At 40.4% G+C, this 23,066-nt stretch overlaps 2 protein-coding genes and 1 long non-coding RNA gene across 14 annotated transcripts in view; 1 reads left to right on the top strand and 2 right to left on the bottom strand.

Annotated features, from left to right (window-relative positions):
- Positions 1-1,419: 1,419 nt before the first annotated feature.
- On the bottom strand, positions 1,420-7,904 carry LOC142030160 (uncharacterized). Its single transcript, XR_012650114.1, has 3 exons — positions 7,601-7,904; positions 6,973-7,036; positions 1,420-1,541 (listed from the first exon to the last, which is right to left on the bottom strand). It is a non-coding gene; the product is annotated as an uncharacterized LOC142030160 (long non-coding RNA).
- On the top strand, positions 7,200-22,559 carry ANXA7 (annexin A7). 4 transcript variants are annotated; one of them, XM_075025818.1, is made up of 14 exons: positions 7,217-7,279; positions 8,698-8,829; positions 10,647-10,704; positions 13,655-13,871; positions 14,185-14,292; positions 15,385-15,428; positions 15,811-15,913; positions 16,202-16,296; positions 17,010-17,123; positions 18,404-18,574; positions 20,046-20,216; positions 20,325-20,400; positions 21,625-21,737; positions 22,216-22,559. In XM_075025818.1, exons 3-14 carry the CDS (start codon positions 10,648-10,650, stop codon positions 22,336-22,338), a joined length of 1,392 nt encoding a protein of 463 aa, XP_074881919.1. In that variant the 5' UTR covers positions 7,217-7,279; positions 8,698-8,829; position 10,647; the 3' UTR covers positions 22,339-22,559. The 4 variants fall into 4 exon arrangements, with proteins under 4 accessions (XP_074881920.1, XP_074881917.1, XP_074881919.1 ...); XM_075025819.1 differs by lacking the exon at positions 8,698-8,829 and having other exon boundaries at positions 7,200-7,279; positions 15,388-15,428; XM_075025816.1 differs by lacking the exon at positions 8,698-8,829 and having other exon boundaries at positions 7,200-7,279.
- PPP3CB (protein phosphatase 3 catalytic subunit beta) overlaps positions 19,337-23,066 on the bottom strand; it is a 51,113-nt gene continuing 47,383 nt past the window's right edge. For all 9 annotated transcript variants that reach the window (XM_075025814.1, XM_075025804.1, XM_075025806.1 and 6 more), the window contains one exon: positions 19,337-19,694. The gene's annotated coding sequence lies outside the window, so the exon portion shown is untranslated. The remainder of the gene's footprint in view (positions 19,695-23,066) is intronic.

Here is a 23,066-nt window from a genome sequence, read left to right as displayed (position 1 = left end):
ACTCCAATTCTGCAGACTTCTTTGCAGGTTTTTTTTCCAGCTGTTAAAGCACACTGAAAGTGTGGCTTCTTGTGCTGCACATAATATGCTTTTCTATGGAGGACTACAGCATGGTCACTGGTTTATTAGTGGTGCTGTGTATATGCCCTTCTTCAGCAGGGTACTGACAGAGTATGAGACAGCGAATTCAGTTTATGTTATGGTATCATTTCTATGCATATCTGATCCTCTGGGAAAGGAAATCAAGGTCAATAGCTTTAGCCCCTGACAAAGTGGGGTTTCAGAGAATTAAACTAGCAACTGAGTTCACGGTTAAAAGAGCTTGAAAAGCATTGTAGCTGAACAACTGTGGCTACTGGAGTTTCCATCTTTGCAACACTTCATGAAGTTTTGAGGTTAAAAGTTGGGTGCCATTAAGTAGGAATTTTATGTTTCATGACCCTTTACTGCTGCTAGAATTATGTGAACAGAAACTTCCCATTTTCTGCCCAAAATCTATTTTATATTAAATGAATTATAGCTGAAAGCAAGCCAATACCAATCTGAGCTGTAACTTTTTACAGCCTCAGCTAATAACATTACCTTCAGAAGTCTGTTCAGTTGTACTAAGGAGGTTTTGCCTAATAGAGTAAAAGTGTCCCTCTTCTACAACATAACTGTTCCCACCTAATTACTAATGACTATTTCTGATGCCTCACGTCTGTTTTGGTAAATAAATTTGAAATGTTAGAGAAGCCTGCAAAGCCAGTGTTCCCCAAAATAATTTTTGTGCTAATTTGCCAGATAAATCCGAGAATGGGACTCAGGTTACAAATCTGTAGATCCTGTACTGGTTGTTCCAATCTAGAGAATTCCCCCAGTGACTCAGTGGTAAATTCTAATTGCAAGGACAAGGTAAATGAAAACTGAAAGTGTAGCAAAGATTCTTATCTCTCTGAAAATGTTATTTGTGAGCATTAAATAAGTGTTAAAACTCGGCTCTTGTTTTTTATTAGTCTGAATAAAAATGTTCTGTTCTCCCTTCTCCTCTTTAAACTTAATATTCATAACCAGCCATTTAACTATTTCACAAATTTTCAGGTCAAGGTAGTTTTTAAAGTAAGCCTTGAAATAAGTGGAGGAAAAGAGCAAGCAGCAAAGCTGGATAAGTCACAAGGCAGTAATTGACTGCAAAAAAGCATAATACTCTTTCCCTGATCTCTCCTCTGCAGTAAACTCTTGCCATTCCCTGTTAGGAAAACTGATACAATGTAAGAAGAAAGATTTTAAATGCTCTGAGTTGAATAGCTATGTTATTTAATAAGCTGCTGTGCACAATGGAATGTTCTGAGAAGAAAGATCAATTTGTGATCATTGATACAGAAAAGGTATTGTGGAATTTGCCAGTCCTTGCAAGTACCTGAAGACTACTGATGATATGTCATAAGGGACTGAGGTTATGTCTTCATAGGTGGAAAGATTCACTGCAAAGTAGAAGTGTCAGAAGAGGCCACGATCCATAGGTTTGGTTGTATGATGTCAGAGAGCACAGTGATAAATGCCTGGAATTGGAGTAGAAAAAAATAGTTGCCCTTTTAAAAACTCTGTATCTGATCCCATCCATTCTGTCTCTTTTTTTACTGGGTGAATGGCACATTGTGAACCTTACTTTCACTTGGGAATTCTGAATGCCTGATTTCAAATTTCAGTGGCCACTCTTACAAAGGACAATATTACAAACACAAATGTAATGCATCATTTTGCTTAATTGTAAAGCCCAGGCTGTATTATTACCTAGGAGGCATTCCTTCTCTGGAGTTTGAAAATCTAGATGGGAATTCCCAAAGGTATTTTATTCAAATAGTTCCACTTTACAGAAATCTATCTAAAAACTTGAAGTTCAATAGAAAATCTAGTGGGAAAAGCTTGGGAGTCAAGAAGCATCACCAAGGATTTCAAGCTTTAACTTGCTATTGATTTGTAAACCACAGATTTCTTGGATTTATTAGGGCACTTTTTCCTTTTTTCTTTAAGATGCATTGCTCCAAATAATTTTGACAAAGCCTAGCTTTAAATAGTCAAGACAGATAGTGCTCTAGGTATGCTTCTGTATACACTGTATAATATATTTAGTCATATTAGTGCCCTCACTAATATAATAAAAAATTTTCTATCCTCTGTGACATGTTCAGCATTTTTCTTTGCTTAGATGGCTTCTCTGAATGAGTACAACTTTGCTGGGCATTACTGTATTACATGTTTATTTCTGGCAATGTGCATGTTTTCCTGACAAGTATTTTTAATATATTATATAGTTTTTTATACATTATATAATATTATATATATTTATATAGTATTTCTATATTTCCTGACAAGGCTTTAAAATACCTTGCTTAAATGACTCTGTTACCAGCTCCTAGCACTCAAGTATTTAATTGCTCAAATGATGATTGATAAGATCTTTTTTGTATCCTGGCTTAGTTGAGCTGATCTTGGGTTTTTACCTCAGCATGAAGTTCTCCTTAAAAGCTTCTTTTCCTCAGTATACATAACAATATTCAGAACAGAGTTTACTGTTACAATTGATTCTCTTGTTCCCTTTTGGTATACTGTGTACTTAGAAAAGGTGGAGGAGTGTATAAAATCAGTCCACCTTGCTGCCTTGGACCCTTCTCAGACATGTAATCTCCATGAGCCTCAACAAAGGAACAGAGTTTCAGCAAAGCATCTCTTGGCAGTACAAAGAGGCAATGAAACCTTGTGGTTTTTTAAGTGAGCATGGTGACCTTTGACAACCCACAGTTTAATTAGCATGCAGACATTACGCTTTGTTCTGACATCTTAGCGGAGTAAGACTGTGCTTGTTTGCATCTTTGAGCAAGTGCATGTAAAACCCACAAGCACATGAAAGTACTCTGTGTTACTTATCAAAATCAATACTTGCAGGATGATCTACCTTTAACAGAAATGCCTTCTTAAAATTGCAGGAGGATGCTGTTAATGCTCCAGTGTTTCTTAACTGGTGACAGTCTCAGTAGTAGAAAGAAGGTGGTATACCACAATGGAAACTGCAGATACCTGATAGCAATTAGTCTCCCTGTGCTCTGTTGTGCTGCAAGGCTTGCAGATGACATTTAGATGATTCTTCAAGAGATATCAGTGGATAAGCAGTACACAACAGTCAGGTTTCCTGTGACTGATATCAGGTACTTAGGATTGATGCTGCACAGAACAGTTCTGGCAGTGGTGGTGACTAGGATTAGAGTAAGATCTAAGGGGAGTCCTTGCAGACTGTATTTGTGTTGCTGTTAGTTTGCTGGTTAAGCTAAAAAGCAATTGAAATTTTACATTCTAAATTCATGTGACTGAAGAAAAGCATTAATACTATGCGTTTCTCTGGGTAGGGAAAGAAGTTCATGCTGCTAATTTGGTGTGTTTAACAGACACTTCATTGTTGCCATCTTCTCTGGTTCCCTGTGTCCACTAACGTTACCTTAGAAGGGGTTTCCTGAATCACAAATTTAGTTCTTTCCCATCTTGACCAACCATATCTTAAATTCTATTTTAAATATAGCTAAATAACTCCTTTGTCCTTACTAAAGTTCTTATTTCATGCTCTTCCTGGTATTTATACATAATCTGTCATAAGTAGCCATCATACCGTAGCCTTCATTTTACCAAACATATTAAGCTTTATCTCCTTTCTTCTGACGCACTGTCTATGCTTTGATCACTTAGCTGCCCACTTAAAACTCAATTTTAGCCTTTCTTGAACCTGAGTTGGTAAAGACCATACCCATATCAGCATATAAGTCAATAAATATAAGAATATATTAATACTTTCCTGTTATAAATTCCTTCTTTGCTTCTTGTTATCCATCATGTAGTGTGATTGAGCATGCCAGTCTCTTGCCCTTGCTGTCATTTGCAGCGGAACTCCAATTTGCCAAGAAAATTATTAATTTAAATGCATGACCTGGCATTATGACACTTTTTAATTAAAAAAAAATCTAGATCCACATATTTCTCCTGGTTTGGATTATTCTCAGTATTGGTGACACCTCACAGTTTTGTCAGCAGGTATCATTAGCTTATTCCTAACTTTTATGCCCTACTCAGTTAAGAAAAAACTTGGAATTGATCCCAGACCAACTTAATAGAATTCTACAAATTCCCTTTTCAACATAGCCTTTCTTCTTTCTTACAAGTTCTTTATCCTTGCTCATGCTAATTCCTGTCATCTGTAGTTTAATTATGCATTCTTGCCAAGCCTTCTGTGGATGTCCAAGTGGCTTATACTGAATTCCTCATTTAGAATGTATATTGTGTCAAATTGACCCAGTATGTCCAGTGACTGATCTTTGATAAACCATGTATTTGGTTGTAAGCCTTGAAAAGTGGAGATAAGACTAATTGGTCTATATTGTTGAGAATAACGAACTTTTTATTTGCTATCTGCAATTTGATACCTAAAAAAAAAATTCTCACTGCCAGAATTACAATTTCATTTGGTGATTATTTCCCTATACTGGGGTGAAGGTCACTAAGTTTGCCTTGTTAGTTGAGTCATTTAAATTTCTTGGCAGAATACTTAAGTCTGCTGCAAAGAGGAAGTAGTGTTTTGGTGTGTGATTTTGTGAACCTGTGGACATATGCCATCTGTATCTGAAATGCATGGGGTTTAATCCTAAGGATTAAAAAGTTGGTAGTGAAAAATGTTGGACATACTGCTCTTTTAAGCAGCCTAGCAGAACAGCCTGCTGTTCTCCTTCTGTGCTTTGTAGAAAGGTGAAGCTTCTATTTTTAGTGTGGTTCCACCAAACAGACCTAGAGACACTGGTGGCAACTCCTTTTTAAGGTTTGCATGAAATCTTGATGTTTGGACTACAAGTGGGTGGAGCCCTAACATGACTCACTGGGTTGTGACTCTCAGAAGCTAACCAAACACATGGTTCTTCCTGAAATGAACGGAACTTACTCTGCTCCCTGTGCACATGGAAGGTTAACTCAACAGCTAACTTTGACTATTTGCATTTTAATTACTGCAGTCACAAGGTAGTGTAACAGGAAAAGTATTTTTAGTACATAATTTAGACTTGGATCACTGCAGTATCCTGTTGCTTTGTTGTACTTTGACCTATCGCTCAAAGCAGACCAGATCTTGTTGCTTATGACAAACTGTGGGAAAGTTTTGTTGGGTTTTGGTGGGTTTGGTTTTTTAACTTAACTATATTGGCCAAAATAAAACATCAAAAGTAATGCTTCATATTATTTAAGTGGGAAATAATGTTCCAACCAGGATACATAGCACAGAGAAGCAGCAATGCTTTAGTGACCTATGTCACCAACAATAAACCACTCTGGAAAAAAAAAAGTTTTGTTTCAGCTCTATTGATAGCACTTAGCTAGCATGACTATGTAGTTGAGAGCCAAGACCCTCCAGACCAGAATTCTGTCTAGTATCATGTCTTAGCAGAAGATGCAAAGATATTACAAAAGAGAGGAGCAAGAGTTTGTCTCCCAACTTCACTAAAGTTGAATTTTCTAATAGTGAGATTTTGCCTTGACTCTGCATGGGGTTTTAGCAGCTCTCCTAAATGTGCTGGCTCTAGCTTTAGTAACAAGCCAAAGGATTTCCTTAAATACAGGGAGTATAAGTTAGATGACCACAATGGTTCCATTCCATGCTTTAAAAAAGTAATTCCAGATATTCTTGTTAACATATAAACATGCAACACATTTAACAGATTCTTCAGACATATGCCTTTTTGTTAAAATGTTTTCTAGTTCTTTTCCCACTTGTTTGTGAAAACAGATTGTTCCTTTCCCGAATAGCTCAAATCCAAACAGTCCACTAAATGGAAGAGATAAAGAATTGTGTATTTTATAAAGGTACTTGGTTCCCATGGAAACAGGGATTTAAATATATACCTGTCCTGAAAGAAATGTGCTTAACAGAGGTGAAATAAAGTAGACATACACTGGGAGTGTCAGCTGAAGAATGCTGTGAGGATTAAATTCTTAAAGCTGCTCTTGATGTGTTCCGGGCAAACAAGGGAGAACAAGCCCAATTTTGCTGAAGATAGGTCATTTATTGGATTCTTTATGTGGCTTTAGGTGCTTTTCATTTGAAGCAGGCAAGCATGGTAAATTATTACCCACCTATTTTCTGCTGCCTGCACTTAATGCTGTTTTATAGACAAATAGAACAGTGGCTGTTGTTTCATCTAGAGCTCAAGTGCTGCACCAGGTTACACGAAAAAAATGTTTGCATTTTAATGGCCTCTGAACTGCTAGCACGTTTATCATTAAAAAAGTAGGAAGTTATTTTGAATAAGCTCAAGTAACTGGTGCATAATATCGTAGGTGGATCCTTCATAAATTGTATCTTGCTGGTCAGAATCTCTTATGAATAATTAACCACCAGGTAAAGGAAGTACTATGTATATATAGCATCTGTTCCAAGTATAATATGAATAAACATTGCAATAGACAGAAACAAAACACTAAGTGCACATCCCACAATTGCATATAAATAACTATAGTTAAGGTTTCTTTCTAGAGAAAGGTATGTAGTAGTCAGGACAATCCTACCTTTATGCCCTCTTGGGACCTAGATCCTGATCTTGAGTAACTACATAAAAAGAAGCAACTCCTCCAGCTCCACTTACATCTTTTATATGCTTTGCCTGTTACACACTGTTCCGGTGGCTAACTACCTGCCAGCTACTGGATGATGATCTTGATCTAAAGACTCGTGTTACTGGATAACGAGACTCGGTTTAGAGCTACATGCATTAGGGCTGAACTCCATTGCAGTGGTGCTGTAGGGAAACTGCAGTGTGGACTTCTCCCATCCTTTCCCAGGTAGGTGGCTAAAGGACTCCCGTGGGGTAGCATCACCTGGCTCTTCCCGCGTTGAATGCTTCCCCTGACACAGCTCCGCTGGCAAGTCGCTGTGCGTTTCTGTGGCACTTGCGTCTTTGAACTTACCTCTCAGCCGTTTGGAAGGAGAATTGGGGATACTGCAGCTTTCCTTCAGCAAGACGGGGCAAACCTGTACAGATAGGAAAGGGGTCCCGGGTTAGCTGGGCGATCACCACCGGGAGCCGCTGCCGGCCCGCCTCGGCCCTGCGGGGACTCGGGCGCGGCGCCCCTGCCCGCGGGGTGCGGGGCCCGTGGGCCGGGCCGGGGCGGGCTCGGTGCCGGGGGCGGGGCGGGTGCCGCCCGGCCCCACAGCCTCCATTTTGCGGTGTAGCTGCGAGGAGGGACGCCGGCGGCTCCGCACGTTTCCCCTCAGGTGAGGCGGCTGGAGGGGGGAAGGGGAGGAGTCGGCCGGCCGTGACTCGCGCGCCCCTCGCCTCACACACCGCCTCCGGGGGCGGGGGGGACGGGGGATTCGGCCCCAGCCCCGCTGCGCCCTGCGGCACGGGCGTGCTGGGGCCCGGGGCAGGGCTCCCGGAGCCGCGGCCGCCCGCCAGCTCGGGGCTAGGCAGGTGTCCGGCCGAGGGAGGCGCCGGCCCGCCCCAGAGCGCCGCACCCCCCTGGCCGGGGGGCCTGTCCTCCCGAGGGAGCGGGGACGAGGTCCCGGTCGCCTCAGGAGAAGTAAGCAGAGTAGTACCTGCTTCCGCCCGCAGCCGTGCCTGGCCGGAGGGCTCGCCGCCTCGGCCCGGGGCTGGCGGCTGAGGGAGCGGGAAGAGACCAGGGCGATCCGTGACCGCCCTTCCCGCCCCAAAGCGGAGGGAGGCGGTGGCTCGCCCAGCGGGCAGGGCCAGCTCCGGTCGGGGTGGAGGACTGCGGCGGTCCCACCGGGGTCCTTTAAAGGCTCCGGGAGCGGGTGTGGTGCTGGCGGGGGCGTCCGCGGCGGGGGGCGCAGGTGTGCGCGGGGCGGGCCCGGCCCGGGCGGTGCTTCCTCCTCCTCCTCCTCCTCCTCCTCTTCCTCCGCTGCCCTGGTGTGTGGGGGGCTGGGCCTGGGGGTCCCGTGGGGGCCGGGCCGGGCAGCGGCAGCAGAGCGGAGACTTCCCTGTTTTTACCTGCTGAACTCCTGGGCAACACGCCGAGTATAGCACGTCCGCTGATGTTACACCGTCAGAGCTACGCCTGCCCTCCCCCCAGAAAGAGACAGTCCCCCCTCAGACTTCGATTTCAGCCCTTAGAGGAGAACCGGCGGGAGTTGCCGCCCGCTGCCGCCCGCTGACTCACCCGCGGGCGGGCTGTGACCCGCCACTGCCAGGGCCTCGCCTCGTGCCCTGTCCGGGGTGGAAATTAAAATCTGACGGGAAAATCTTATGTTGTTCCGGTTATAAAAGCAGTATTATCAGAGCCTTTGTTCTGCTTGAGGATGCTTGCGCTTGAGATAAGTGAGACCATGTGCTATGGCAGCGGCAGTCCAATGTTTACCAAGTACTTAATATTGTGTAAGTGACTTAATTTATCTCCTGGAAAACATACCTACATACTGAAAGACGTTTCAGTAAATATTGCTGTCTGGTCATAGTAAGTTTTGAAGAGACTCTTCTAACTGGTGTCAGAAGCAAGTGTGAAAGCCCAATTTACCATATACTGATCTATTATAAAAGGCCTGAAGTAATTGAAGCAGCGGTCCTTATGTGACCGTTTTATTACTCTTTTTTTTAATTTTCAAATAAAAAAGAAAAAAAAATCAGCTAGATCAAGCAAATGCTAAGAAAACATTTTTATTTTGTTTTTGTAATTCAGAAGAATGACAAATAGGAGTCAAGGTCTTGTTAAGAGGGTGATGATTAAAGGAAATACCATGATTCCCAGTACCTGGCTCAAAAGAACTCACACTGCAAACTGACTCCCAGAAAAGGAACCAATATCACAAAAGTAAGGAAAGTGTTAAACAATTTACCAGTGCACTGTAAGTCATAGGTTTACATGGGTGGTTAATTTGCTAATCAAAAATACGGCATAGCCTTGATGGCTTGTTTGCTTGAAAATAAGATGTTGGAAACTCACGCCTTAAAAAGCTTTTTGCCAAAATGTGTTTGCTAGTAAATCAGAGACATAGTTGAAAGCTTAAATTCATTCTAAATTAAGTACCTTACCAATAAGTCTAAAATTTGGTATATTTTAATATGGTTAAAAGATTGTTGGGTCCCATTTATTGTACAAATTCAACTTTTTGCAGCTGTTGATTTTGCATCACAAAAAGCATAGTAAGTTGTACAGTGGAAATGATAACAGTGCACCTCAACAAGTTTTACAGGCTTTACAATACTGTCTTCTTAATGGCGTAACTTTAGTTGAATTACATTAAGCTGAAAACCTGAAGAAGTTTTTGTTCATTTTTTAATACTCAGTATTGCTGACACAATATTTTTCTGTAAGCTGAAAGAATGAAACTGAAATCAGAAGGAGGCATTGCTGGTCATATTGTTCCTGAAAGGAGTTACAGTTAGTGTTGAAATCAGAAATACCAAAAGAAAAGTGCTGTTGAAATCCAAATTTAAAGTCCATTCAAGCAGCTGTCAGTAATTAATACTGTACAGGTACTGGTTTAAGGTGTTTCTTCTTAGGGAAATAAATAGCCATTAGCAGTGTTCATGATTAAAGCATAGATTTACAAATACACCTCATGTTGTTTTTCTCCCTTTGTTTATTTGGAAGTGATAATCCAAGTTTATCAGTGTGAGAATGCATAGCTGTGCTTCTCTACAAGTTGGTTTTGGCTCTTATTTGAACTAACCTACACAAAGTTTTAATGTTTTCCACATTAAGTCTCAGATGTTTAATTCTATGACCTTAGTGGTCATAGAATTGCCTTAATGGTCCAACCCAGTAAGAATTCTGCTTTCAAATCCATTTGGTTTGTTCAGTGAATACCTAGAAATATGAATAATCATTCGCTGTACTGCATCCATTTTTGTATTTCCCATGTGTTTTGATCTGTGCAGCTAAGGCGCATACTGTCTTAGAAACATGCTGTGAGTAACTCCTAGGCCCTGATCAGGGAATCTGGCTGGTTAGCATTAACATCATTTTTTTTCCTGCCATTAAATGTTTCGTAACCTAGCTAATGGCCTCAAAACTCCCTGCCCAACTAGTTGGCAGCATGGGAGATGATCTCTGTCCCATTCTGTTCCTATTCCCCAAGCCCCTCTATTAAAAATGGGACTAAACCAAACAGTTACTGACAGGAAACAGAAATCTCCTACACAAATGAGGTAATGCTGGGGGACTACATGTTTCTACCCTGTGAACGGAGAAGTGCAGGGTGATGGGAGACAGGTGCTTAGTGCAGTGCAGGACTGGGGCCCTGCTCTAGCCTGATCCTTCTGTTTCTGTTCTGACAAAGGGCTCAGCCCCCTCCTGCTGGCACCTCGAAGTGTATCCTGTATTTCAGAGTTCCTTTGGGAGGTTCAAGCCTTTACCATGCTTCAATGTCTATCTGACCCTAAATAAGAGTGGTAGTTAATTACAAAGTCGAAGATGCTTCCCTTCTGAATCCTGCTTGCTATGGTCATGTGTATGAAAAAAAGGAAAGGTTTTGTGGGATTAATAGCTTACAAGTGCTCCTGAGCAATTTTAAACCTACTGAACATACTGTTCCAAGTGATTTAACATGTAATTAGCAAGCAAATAACTACTACAAACTCATATATAGTCCCCTGACAGTGAAAATACCTTTTTTTTTTCCCCAGAATGTCATACCCAGGCTATCCCCCTTCTGGTGGCTACCCTGCTTTCCCTGGTTATCCTGTAAGTATGGTTCTTGAATATGCTGCATTCCTAATGTATTTATATTCTGTGAATATCCCTTCTTACTATGCTGTCTGTGTGTGTAAATAGTAGCTCTCAGTTCACATACAGTATTCTCTAGAGATTATGGTCTTTGTTTTCGTCTATATATCCCCAAGGATAACTTTACAGTTGTCTCACAAGAATTCCAAGAAAGAAGTTTAAGACTTTTTTTTTTTTTTTTTTTTTTTTTAACATTGCCTATTGTTCCAAAAAGGTTTTTGCTTGTTTGGTCTTGTTTTAGTTTATCTTTGTCTTGTGAGTTTCGGGGTTTTTTAATATAGCTAACTATCTCGGCAAGTAATTTTTTAAAGTATCAGTAATTTTTACATAAATATGAGGGTCTTTACATACAGGGTCAGAGGTAATCTCTGAACCAGTCTGCCACAGTCTCTACCAAATATTCTGCATACTTGTATCCCAGGATTTACAGAGATGCTGAACAAACTTCAGTGGCCATTAGCCTCAGAAAGAGCTTGGAATGCTTTACTCAAGTAGCCCAGCTTTCATACGACACCAAGTAAATATTTTTCTGAGGATAAAGGACACCGTATCTTGACTTTGACCCCCTATCCTTCAGCCGCAGGACTTTGTTCCACCTTCAGCTCATGACTGGGTGGACTAAAAATTCCAATGAAACTTAATGGAAGGCTGGAATGTATCAGGTGTGGCTGACATTGCAGTCTTTTTGATATGCCTGCATCATTTTTCAAAGCTAGATGCAACTGTGTGCTTTTATTAGTATGGCACTGATCATACTGTAATTGTGGGAATTTTATATGTTCTGTGTTTTATGTAGTACAGAACCAGATTTAAGCATGGAGCTCAGCCTGGATCTCATTAAGATACTGAAAACCTATAAATACATGCAATATATATAAATACATGCAATATATAAAAATACATGCATATAAATACATGCAATAAATTGTCCGATTATTTTGGTTTACAGTTTATCCTTACTCCCTCTGAAACACTAAAGTCAGTCAAACTAAAGACAAACGTGTTAGAAACCAGACTTTCTTAACTCCAGGATTTCTTTTCCCCCCTCAAGGTTCTGCTGAACCCTCATGATTGTAGCTGTAATTTATTTTTAACTACATCTCAAAATACTTTTTTTCTTAACTAGCATGTAAAATATAGCTAACTTCAATGGATTGATTTAAAAGACCATTTAGATTTGGTATCAATGATTCTGGGTTTCCTAGTCTCATTGATGATGCCCAAAGTGATAACCAGTGCAAAAAAATAATGATGTGAAATTATTTTCTTCTGCAATAGTGATAGTTATCTGAGCAGGGCTTTTGAGGATCCTAATTTTGGATTTGTGAATCTAAATTCCATTAAAATCTTTTTGTTGAGCCTGGCAGAGAAAGGTTAGACTGTACCGCTAGGGAAGAGAATATTACATAGCCTAGGCACAGTAATCTGGGGGTAGAAATCTTGGGGCAACCAAACCCGAGGAGAATGTTTGAGCTAGACTTCAATGCTTTGCAGCTTATTTCTGTTTTCTGGGCTCAAGAATGAGTGTGTACTGTATGTAATGTGTGACCTGTATTTCTAAAGCTAGTCAGTAAAGATAATTCCCAGCAAGTGAGTAATGAGTCCCTGCATTATGCTTTGTTATGAAGCTGATTTTAAATACCTGATTTTTAAGATCAAGTATATGACTTTTAAGATACAGGCTTTTCCCTTAGAGATCCTGGTCATTTGAGTAAATATTTCTAATATACGTTAATGCTAACAGCAACCTTTGTGGTATGATTGGTAAGTCACACATGTAGCAAAACAAAGGCATTTAGATGTTTGACTTGTTCTTTTTATTTAAAACCTGTAATAGGTGTTCAGTCTGACTCAGTGGTCCACACATAGTCATTGAATGTCCATGCTTTATAACATGGATTCCAAAGGAAATGGAAAAAAAACAACCCCACCTCTTGTAAGTTCTCACCATGTAACATTTGAAAATACTGGTTGTGCAAGAGAGGCAGAAGTTTCAAAGATACTAAGCTCTTAAAAGTCCTATAAAAACAGGAGGTGAGCATCTAATGATTCATAGAGAGCAAGCCTAGCTGAGCTCACCTCTCATTTATGCACGATAGAAGTAACAGCTTTCCAGTAAAGGACCAGGGGTTGTGGTGGTTGCCAAGTTGAATGTGGCTCAGGAGTGCATGTCCCCAGGGAGGAAGGCTAATGACATACGAGGCTCCAGCAAGAAGAGCGAAGCCAGCACGTCGAGGGGAATCATTATTACTCTGTGCTCAGTGCTCACGAGGCGACATCTGGAATACCATGTCTATTTGTGGCCTTCCAGTACAACAGAGACATGGACAAACAGGAGCATGTCCAGGGAGGGCTGCTCGCTAAGGAAGGAAGGCTAAGTGGAGATCTATTTGGTCTTTTGCTACGTAAGGAGGAGTGATAGAGACATTGGAGCCAGACTCTTATCAGAGGTACACAGTGAAAGGGCAGCTGGCAACAACTGCAGGTTGTCATTGTAATTTGATTTGAGGAAAACATTTTTCACCATGAGAGTGGTCAAACACTGGAACAGGGGCCCAGAGAGGCTGTGGATTCACTGTTCCTTGGAGATACTGAAAACTTGACAAGGCCTTGCGTGACGTCATTTAATGCTGAAGCTGGCCCTGCTTTGAAGTGGATGGGATCAGAGGCCGTCCAGAGGTGCCTTCCACCCTGCAGCACTCTGATTCTGTCAACATGGGAGACACATCAGAAAACTCAACCAGGAGACCTCCATCCAGGCTTCAGGAATTCTGCTGCAGCTGCTTCAAGTGCTGAATCTAATGATATAATTCACATCATTTTACACGTGGACATTTTGGTAGCTTGAGAGTTTTTTACTCTAATGTCCTGTTAGCAGGTATACAGACATCCCATTTTTGTGTTTCAGCCGACAGGACAAGAGTCTGTCTATCCACCAGCTGGTCAGTACTCCTATCCCGCAGTTCCTGGAGGATACCCTCCAGCGGGAGGAGGGACTTATCCTGCAGCACCACCAAGTGCTGGGTATCCAGGGTCAGCAGGATATCCTGCCCCGGGGGGCTATCCTGCCCCTGGGAGCTACCCTGGAGCTCCCCAGGCTGGAGGAATGCCACCTTATCCTGGAGGTAAGATCTTTTGTTACAGTGCCCCTCGGGAGTGATTTCTGGTGTAACCATTCCCTGTGCTTGGTAGATGTAGTAAAGAAAAGCAGCTTTGTTCAGCGATCAGTTTAGCCAGCAGCATGTAGGCAGACAGCCAGATTGCTATCTAGCAGTAAATATCTGCATGCTAATGGCAGGGCCGGGACAGATTTGGGCCACTGCACAGACACAGAGAAATTAGTCTCTTGCATAGCTCTGCTCAATAACCTGGCTCGTGTTGTATCAGAAGCCAAGTACAAAACATTATAGTGTGCTAAAGTTTTTCTTCTTCTCCTAGCTCCTATAGGCCCTGGGTTTGGTGTGCCTCCTGCTGGCCCTGGCTTTGGTGGCTATCCGCAGCCTCCTGCCCAAAGCTATGCTGGAGGTGGACCAGCACAAATTCCAGGTATGTCATATATAAGAAACTTTAAGCATCCAAGGTTAAACCAAGAGATCCCAGGATAGGTAGTAAGAATTTAGGCCCTTATCTTTGTTACTTCTAGCTGTTGAGGTTTGCATGCTGTACACCTCCTACCACCTTTCTTGACAAGACCACTGAAGGGCTGATGAGAACCATGTCTATAGGAACTACATCCAAAAGAGATGGCTGTCACTGATTAATGGTCATGATGTAGTGGTTTAGGTGCTTATCCTTCTTCAAACTACAAGTATCTGATGAGACCTGTGAAATCCAGAGTCCACATTCAATAAGTCTCTAGCTGTTCTGTTAATCTCAAAGAAATGGATGAGTTTTTTCAGCTCTGTGTGTTCATGGTGATCCTTGGCGTAGTGGGGGAAGTGGAAAGGAGAATGCACACCATCGCTTAAAAATGGTGCAGTTTTTAAAGCTTTGAGCGGTCAGCTACCATCAAGATGATTTTTGTCCTGGAATGCGTCGGTTGTGTTTGCAAGAAATTCAGAGCAGCAACCCCCTTTTTTTACTGATTGCTTTGTTAATTCTAATAATAACTAAGTTGCTGTCAAAATGATAAAAACGGTACATCTATATTCTAGATAAAATGCCAGTACAAAAAAAATGTAGTTGTAGCTTTGGTATTCACAGTGCTTTTGATCACAAAATGAGATTCCTTCAATTCTTTTTGCACCAATGAATTCTTAATATTTAACATTTACATGCTAGACATTTTGAAGTGTATAATATGACTTTAAAATAACACAGGACACACATTCTTCATTTGCATGGGCTATCTTGGCTTTTGTCAAAGAGAGATCCTTCCAGTTCCCACAGCACCAGTAAATTCAGTATTTTTAGACTTGCCTTGCTAGCATATGTACCAGAATGTGTCTGTGATTGCTTCTTCCCATCATTCCCAAGGGGAAGAAGTTCAGTTACTGATCATGCTAGGTATCATTACTTAGGAAACATGGTTTGTGCAGTGGTAGATCTGTTGATGGCTTTATTTTCAGATTAGATAGCATTTACATAATAAGAGGACCTAACTAATTATTTTTATCTTGTTCTTTAATTTATTTTCAGTAGGATATCCTGGTGGACAGGCACCATCACCAATGCCTGGTCTGGTATGTGTTGTATCCTCTTCTATAATGAATCTTATGTGGCTTCTGTAGTTTTAATGTTTTTACAAGTGGTTTCCAACAATTGCTGGAGTGTAGCAAGAGTTCCCAGCTACACTCAGTACAACCTGAACAAAATCATAACCCTATATCTGTGTGTACTTGCTCATCAAGTAGATCTTTATCTATACAATTGGGTAAAAGTATCACTTTGGCACTGGTGGGCCAAAGCTGTTCAACACAACTAAACGTCGCCCTGATTCTGTGTTAGAGGAAAAAATAGGGAACTAATGGACAACACTTTCTGAAGTACCAATTCCAAAGCTGTGATTTTAATCTGAATTTGTATTGTGCAGGACAGCTAGTTACATGTGACTCTTATTTTCAGCCTGCAGCAATGGTTCAGTGTACCCAGGGCACAATTCAAGCTGCTCCAAACTTTGATGCTGGAAGGGATGCAGAAATTCTACGCAAAGCTATGAAGGGGTTTGGTAAGTAAACAATAGAAGCTTAAATTTCTATTGAGCTAACTTCTTAATGCCATTTTGTCCTTTTCTTCAATTTTCATTTAACCACATATTTTTTCTCCCCAAGCTTTTCAGAAGTCACACTTTCAAAATGACTTGGGCAATGTAGTAGACAAAGTTACATAGAAAATTTGGTAGATTTAAATGGTAGTCTTTTATTATGTATCTATGCCCAAATGCAAGATTATAAAATGCATAGTCTTGGAGGGATTATTATGAGTTCTTACATGAAATTGCCCTTCTGTTTCCAAGGAACTGATGAGCAGGCTATCATAAATGTTGTTGCTAACCGCTCCAATGATCAAAGGCAAAAAATCAAGGCAGCTTTCAAGACTATGTATGGCAAGGTATGTTCACTAGTTCTTTGAATCAGTAAACAAAATCAAACTTTCAGCTGCTGCTTTAACTGCCTGATTGCATTTTATTCCTGGGGAGTGGTTTGGGCATTTAAAAAATGCACTTCCTTTGGTTATACTCCTTGTGTACCAGGGGACATCTGGTATTTAACACAGTGTTGCCCTGATACCTGGCAGAAGCAGGGGTGGGAGAAGCTTGGGGGCTGGCTCTGTCCCTGTCCAAACAAGAAGCTTCTCTGCTTTTGTAATGCTTGATAGATAGAAAATAATCAAGCTTAAACTGTCCTTGTATTAGTGTCTGAAACTACTGAGTTTTTTATGCACACAAACCAGCACTGAAATCTGTTTTTTCATAAGAAACAAACTGAGAAACTGGTTGAGGATTGGTTAGTCATTAAAAGCCTGAGATAATTTAATTTCTTCCCTCTGTCATTTTTGCAACTTGAAGTGAAATTTTATAGTTGTAGCTTTTTTCAGGACCTGACTAGGTCCTAACTGGTGAGGAGATAATGGAGAAGAGCTGAGCTGTCAAAGTTTCAGATAAAGTTCTTTATAAGAAATAAACCAAAGCTTTACAGGAAAAACAGCACAAAGGTAGAAATCAGTCACAAAAGTAAGTTCTGGTTTGAATTTTTTTTTTTTTTAGTATATAATCTACATGGCTGACACTCTCCAAAGCCCTTTTTGTGTTTATAATTGAACAGGATTTAATTAAAGATCTGAAGTCTGAGTTAAGTGGAAATGTGGAAGAATTGATTCTAGCCCTCTTTATGCCTAGCACCTACTACGATGCCTGGAGTTTACGTCATGCAATGAAGGTATGGTATTCCTGTGAATGAAATAGTTTAAAACCATCTTAAAATGCTCATCTAGGAAAAGAAAATACCTGATCCCTGCATTGTTGAAAAATCCTGTAGTGGCAAACAAATTTCAGGACTGTGGGGCTTAAAATTCTTTCCTGCTGCGTCCCCCAGTTCCAGCCAATTTCTGCAGGATTAGCCAATTCAGAGCAGCTGTCCATCCAGCAGAGGATGAAATGCTGCAGGGCAGAACATTGTTCTCTGCCACTCAGTCATAATTTTTGCTAGAACATAGAAAGGGCCAGGGTGCCATTAAAACTGTAACCACTGTTTAAATTGAAGGTATGTACCTCTCCTTACTATGAACACATCATTGTTACTGGAAGATATTTTTGGATTATCCCTTTTTTTTTTTTCAAAAGGCCAACAATGAAAAAATATTTTCTTAAAGTCAGATGATGTGTGTATCTGTTCAAGTATTAAGACTGCATCAAAGATTAGGTGAGCTAGTCGCTTTAAACTTTTAACTCGGGTAAACTGGTACATCCAGTTTACCACAATTTCTTGCTTGTTTGAGCTGCAGCAGCTAGCATGTGGCTGATACTGGAAATGCTGAATGTATGAATGCAGACCTTCTAAAGAACATGGAGCTTAAATGAAGATCTGGCTTTAGTGGAGGGAATAGCCACTCTTGACCATTTAAAAAAATTTATAATACAACATTACCTAGAAGTCTCACACAGATCCACTCCCATCTAATCCTTGCCTGAATAGAGATGACCATGCCAGTAAGGTCTCACTGTACACAGAACTCCCAGTTAATTTTCATTCCGGGGAGAGGGAAGCATCTATGGAAAGTTCCTGCTGGTGCTCCATGTTGAGGAAGCAGTCAAATTTGGAATAGGGAACACACTTGTATGCTGACCAAAACAGAATTTACGTGTGAATCTTTGGCTTTAATGATTATCATAAGGCTCTACCTTCCTCCAGGATGTTTCCAGATTAAGCCAAAGAATTTCCTTCCTAAACCATTTTCCAGTTAACTTTGGCTTATGTCCCTGTTGTGGATGTATAGTTTTGGGGTATTTTTTTGAACCTGTGCAGAACTGAATGTTTGAGGAATCTTCATTCCATTTTAAGTATACAGAAGACTTGGTGCTTTCACACTGCAAGGATACTGTTCTTACACTGTAGATTGTATTAAGTTTTGAAATAACAGATGACTGCTTAATTTCTCAGTTGAAGAAAACTGAATACATAGTGCTTCATAGTTACGCCCTCTTTTCCTCTGCCTACAGGGAGCAGGCACTCAGGAGAGAGTGCTGATTGAGATCCTATGCACAAGGACAAACCAGGAAATAAGAGAAATAGTGAACTGCTATAAATCAGAATTTGGAAGGGACATCGAACAAGACATCAGAGCAGACACTTCAGGACACTTTGAACGATTACTTATATCTATGTGCCAAGTGAGCTTTAATTTTATTTTTTTTGGTAAGATAATGATGTACAGTCTGACTTCGATGCATGTAGTCATAATGGCTCCGTAAATAAATTGCCTGCGTATGCTTAGCAACAGCCAGGTTTTTAAGAAATTAGCCCTGGGCCATTCCCTAATGACAACATATGACCCTCCTCAAGGAAGAGATACTTCTTATCTGCAAATCTGTGATGAATTATGTGACCTAATTTAGCACCCTGTATTCATCTCAGAGAATTTATGTGTAAATACTTTATTGTGCAGATGCGATCAAATGGTACTATAAAGCAGTGCTCCACACTGCTGTTGAAGCAAGATGCTTTTTATTTTTTGCATACATTAACAAAATAACTTGGGTGAATCTGAATAGGATAACCTTTATGGTATGTAGAATACCTGTGAGAATCCCTATGAACACGCTAAGAGGCACTGCAGGGCAAAACTTGCCTCCCAACTCACACCATACCATACTCCCTTCACATCACCAGAATTAGGGAGGTGCTACTATTGAACTCAAGGTGAACACTGGAGCTTGCTTATTGCATATAATTTATTAGGGTTCTTTTTGCTTTGAAGAATAGTAACTTGCAGTGAGTCATCCATGTTTAGGAAAAAATACATACTAATGCAACTTCCCACATTTTTCTGATCAATGACGCTTCTGTATCTCGTTTGCTTCTACCTTTGTGAGAGTTCAGCTATTTGGCTTAAAAAGTCAAAATCCAAAAGAAAGCAAACCTTGAGAAGCTCATGCTGCTAATTTTTATTTTGATAAATCCAGTACTTTACAGTAATTGACAACCACATCATTTAAATATTATATTAACCACTACAGATACAACAGCATTTGAGAGCATGTATTCAGCCTACTCAGCCAGTATATTTAGCAGTATCCATCCATGCACTGGGCAGCAAAAAAAAACAACCCTAAGCACATAAAGTGTCATATAAGCCCTACTGACATATTACAACTATAGTAAGTGCCTTCTGGAGAGATTCTTACTTGGAATTAGCAAATTCTAAGTAAAATAGAAGACCTGAGATGCTTCAGGTGTGCATATTCAGTAAGGTAATTCATTAGTTTGGGAAGATTCTTTGCAACTTGAAGCCTAGAAACAAACAAATCAAGAGAAAACTTACATTATTAAGTAAAATAGAGAATTAAGTACAATACTTACTTAATTAGAACTATGAGATGGTATGTAGGGGTGAAATTATCTAAGTCAGTGTATCTACAGTTTAAAGCATACCCTACAGATAGGGTTCTGAGCCACTTATTTGTTGCCTACAAGAAATACTAAACTAAAGAGTAGTTTTAAAGTGATGTACTGTATTTCAAACTGGTATTGCTCTTTCTGCTTCAGGCTTTGAAGATACACGCTTGGGGTCTACAATGCAAGCAATTACAGCATAGCCTTCTCTATGTAATTTCATTTGATATCTGTTGTCTTTGCTTTTAGGGTAATCGGGATGAGAATCAAACTGTGGATTATCAAAAAGCTCAAGAAGATGCTCAGCGTCTGTACCAAGCAGGCGAAGGAAAACTTGGGACTGATGAATCTTGCTTTAATATGGTTCTGGCAAGCAGAAGTTTTCCCCAACTGAAAGCAACAGTTGAGGCATACTCCAGGGTAGGAGTTCTTCACTGATTTCAAACGAGCTTGGTCAGCGTATTTTAAATTAAGATTCCAGTTGTTACTGCATTTCATTATCCACATATTAATCTCATTTATTTGTAGATTGCTAATCGTGATTTATTAAGCAGCATTGACCGAGAATTTTCTGGAAACGTGGAACGTGGTTTGAAGACTATTGGTAAGTGATACGTTCTTCCCTCCCCTTATCCTGTAGGAATTAAACCTTGTAAATTTAATTGAAGAAGAATCCAGTTCGATGCTGGCCACATGGCAGATGAACACACTATCTGAGACTCTGCTAGCACAAAAGTAACTTCAGTTATTCAAATTATGCACTTTACACTTAACTAGAGAAAATAAGCATCCACCATGAAGAAGTCAGTTTGAAACAAGAAAAGGCTACACAGGAACCTACTTATCACTCTTCTGGGAAGGCAGGCAACTACACAGAAACAAGGGTCACTTGTTAGCGCTTTTCAGAGCTCTGCAAAATGATGCGAGTACCAGGGTAACAGAGCTGTGACTCTGGTTGTGTGGCACCTCAGCAGAGACAGCTGAACCACTCCCACACATGATCTCACAACCAACATGAAACTACTTTAGGCACAGTTCCCTTTCCACTCCTCTTCCCTACCACCACCTACTCCCCAAAAGCTCAGCATTTGTTAAGCAAAACTTCAGCAAAATAGAAGACCCATTTTGAATTCACCTTTTCCTGCTGGTTTACTGTAGTAAAGCAGTTAAAATTTAGCACAACTTGCTGGCAGTGAAAATCAGTATGACTTACTAGAAATAGTATATCTGCAGACACCAGTCCTACCAGTGCTTTCCAAAATGACAGCACTTCTGTAGCCAGAATGGATAAGCAAAAACTTACCAGATTATATTCTGCTAAAGAGTTTTATAGGAAAAATTCAGCTCTACAAATCATGTAAGAGAAGAAAGGCTCATCTCTGAGAGTGAACAATCTATCTGAAACAAGATCCATTCTGTAACTACTACAGTGAGAACTCTTTACAGTTGTACTTTTTTTTGTACTTCTAGTGAAATTCTAAGCAATGCAACATGAGTAAAATACCTTGTATCCTAGTACCACCTATTCAAGGAGAATAACTGTTTTTAAATTACCTATTTGAGAATTAAGGTTTCAGCCAGCTTTCAGAAGCACTTCCAGAGAAGTTAACTGTTAATAACCATAACTTTTCTTGTGAAGGAATAACTCATTTGGTCAGCTTGAAACTAAACTCAGGTCTATAAAACAGTTCCTGTCATCCACAGTAACTGCATCTTCACCAATACCTACCTCTAGCTGTCTACAGCAAGAATGCAGAGTTGGTCCTGCCAGGTATTGCTATACAGCATACAATACTGGAACTAATCCTAAAAATATACTTTATTGCAGTGCAATGTGCTTTAAATCGCCCAGCCTTTTTTGCAGAAAGACTTTATTATTCTATGAAAGGAGCTGGCACAGATGATTCTACCCTCATCAGAATTATAGTCACTCGCAGTGAGGTAAGAAACATTCTCTTCTGTAAATGTCACATGTAGTGGAAAGCTATTCATGTAGTCCTTCATTGCAATACATGATTTCCACAGCTATGGAAGCTTTTATTTGTATTAAAGCCAGCTTTTATATAGTAACTTAATTATGTCTGGCTAGATAGCAATACTGCTTGTCTTCCTTCTTAACTGTGGTTGCCTGTCCATGTAGCAGATAAGCACCTCAAGTTCAAAGCTTCAGCAGTTAAGAATCAGGATAGTAGTCCTAACAAAGCAAGAAGCAACCGCTAGCCTCTCTGCTTTGGGAGCTGCTCCTGTCCTTAGAGGGACCAGCTGGCTTGTAAGACCTGCAGAGTTAATCAGTTGCACATTTCACCCTTGGCATGTGTTCTCTAGACCATGAGGGCGGAGATGTGGGGTGACTGACCATCTAGGACTTAAAATCACACACTGTTTCAAGTTTCGTGCCTCTTTCTTTTTCTTTGCATAGATTGACCTTGTGCAAATTAAACAGATGTTCACACAAATGTATCAGAAGACGTTGGCTACAATGATAGCAAGTGATACAAGTGGTGATTACCGACGTTTGCTGCTGGCAATTGTTGGTCAATAGAAAAGGATTATCTGGTTTTTTTCTTTTTTAAAACCAACTGAAGGACATGTAACATGCTTTATGCAGTCACTGACTCTCCTTGTGTGTAAAAGAATAATTTTAAACTGTATAATCAAATATGCCTTCCTGATGATTCAATAAGCTTGCTGCACTTACAACTGCCTTAATTTACAGCACGTAATATTCTTTATTGTATAATAAAAGATGTATCTTGTCTATTAGCCCTAAGCCTTAGTCCTTTTTACCCAGACAAAACCACCTCCCCTCTGCCAGACTCCCACATGATTAAACTGTTTGTCTCAGCTGAATCTCCAGCACTCAACTTTCTTGAAATACCTAAACTCAACTGCTGAGCTAACTGGATGACAAAAAAAGCTTGAGGCTGTGATGTGAAGCATTTTACACCCCCCCTCTTTAATGTCTTTCCATCGGAATGTTGAAAAACACGCAAGTGCTCAGTTTAAGTCACGTTACACTGACAGTTTAAGGACCTTGGCAGAATCTGACTGTACCCCCCTATTTAATTTCTTAAATGAGTTACTATTAGTGGTTAGTTACCATTATGCTTAGGGCAGCAATGGAAAGGAGAAATCATCTCAGATCTAATTTTGAAGCATCTCCTTGTAAAGAAGTGGGTTATACAGCAAATGACTGAGCAATGACAAAAGCCAGTATCTAAATGCTAACACTACAGAACAGGTGTAAATCCAAACTGAAAGCAATTGCGA

This window comes from Buteo buteo, chromosome 4 (assembly GCF_964188355.1).
Source record: "Buteo buteo chromosome 4, bButBut1.hap1.1, whole genome shotgun sequence".
NCBI lineage: Eukaryota > Metazoa > Chordata > Aves > Accipitriformes > Accipitridae > Buteo > Buteo buteo.
This window is presented reverse-complemented; position numbering and strand designations above follow the sequence as displayed.

What these genes read in the sequence shown, in the direction of transcription:
- ANXA7 (XM_075025816.1), top strand. Translation starts at nt 10,648, where the DNA reads ATGTCATACCCAGGCTATCCCCCTTCTGGTGGCTACCCTGCTTTCCCT. An exon ending in CTGCTTTCCCTGGTTATCCT is followed by an intron (nt 10,705 to 13,654) that starts GTAAGTATGGTT and finishes TTTGTGTTTCAG; the next exon opens with CCGACAGGACAAGAGTCTGT. An exon ending in CAAAGCTATGAAGGGGTTTG is followed by an intron (nt 15,914 to 16,201) that starts GTAAGTAAACAA and finishes TCTGTTTCCAAG; the next exon opens with GAACTGATGAGCAGGCTATC.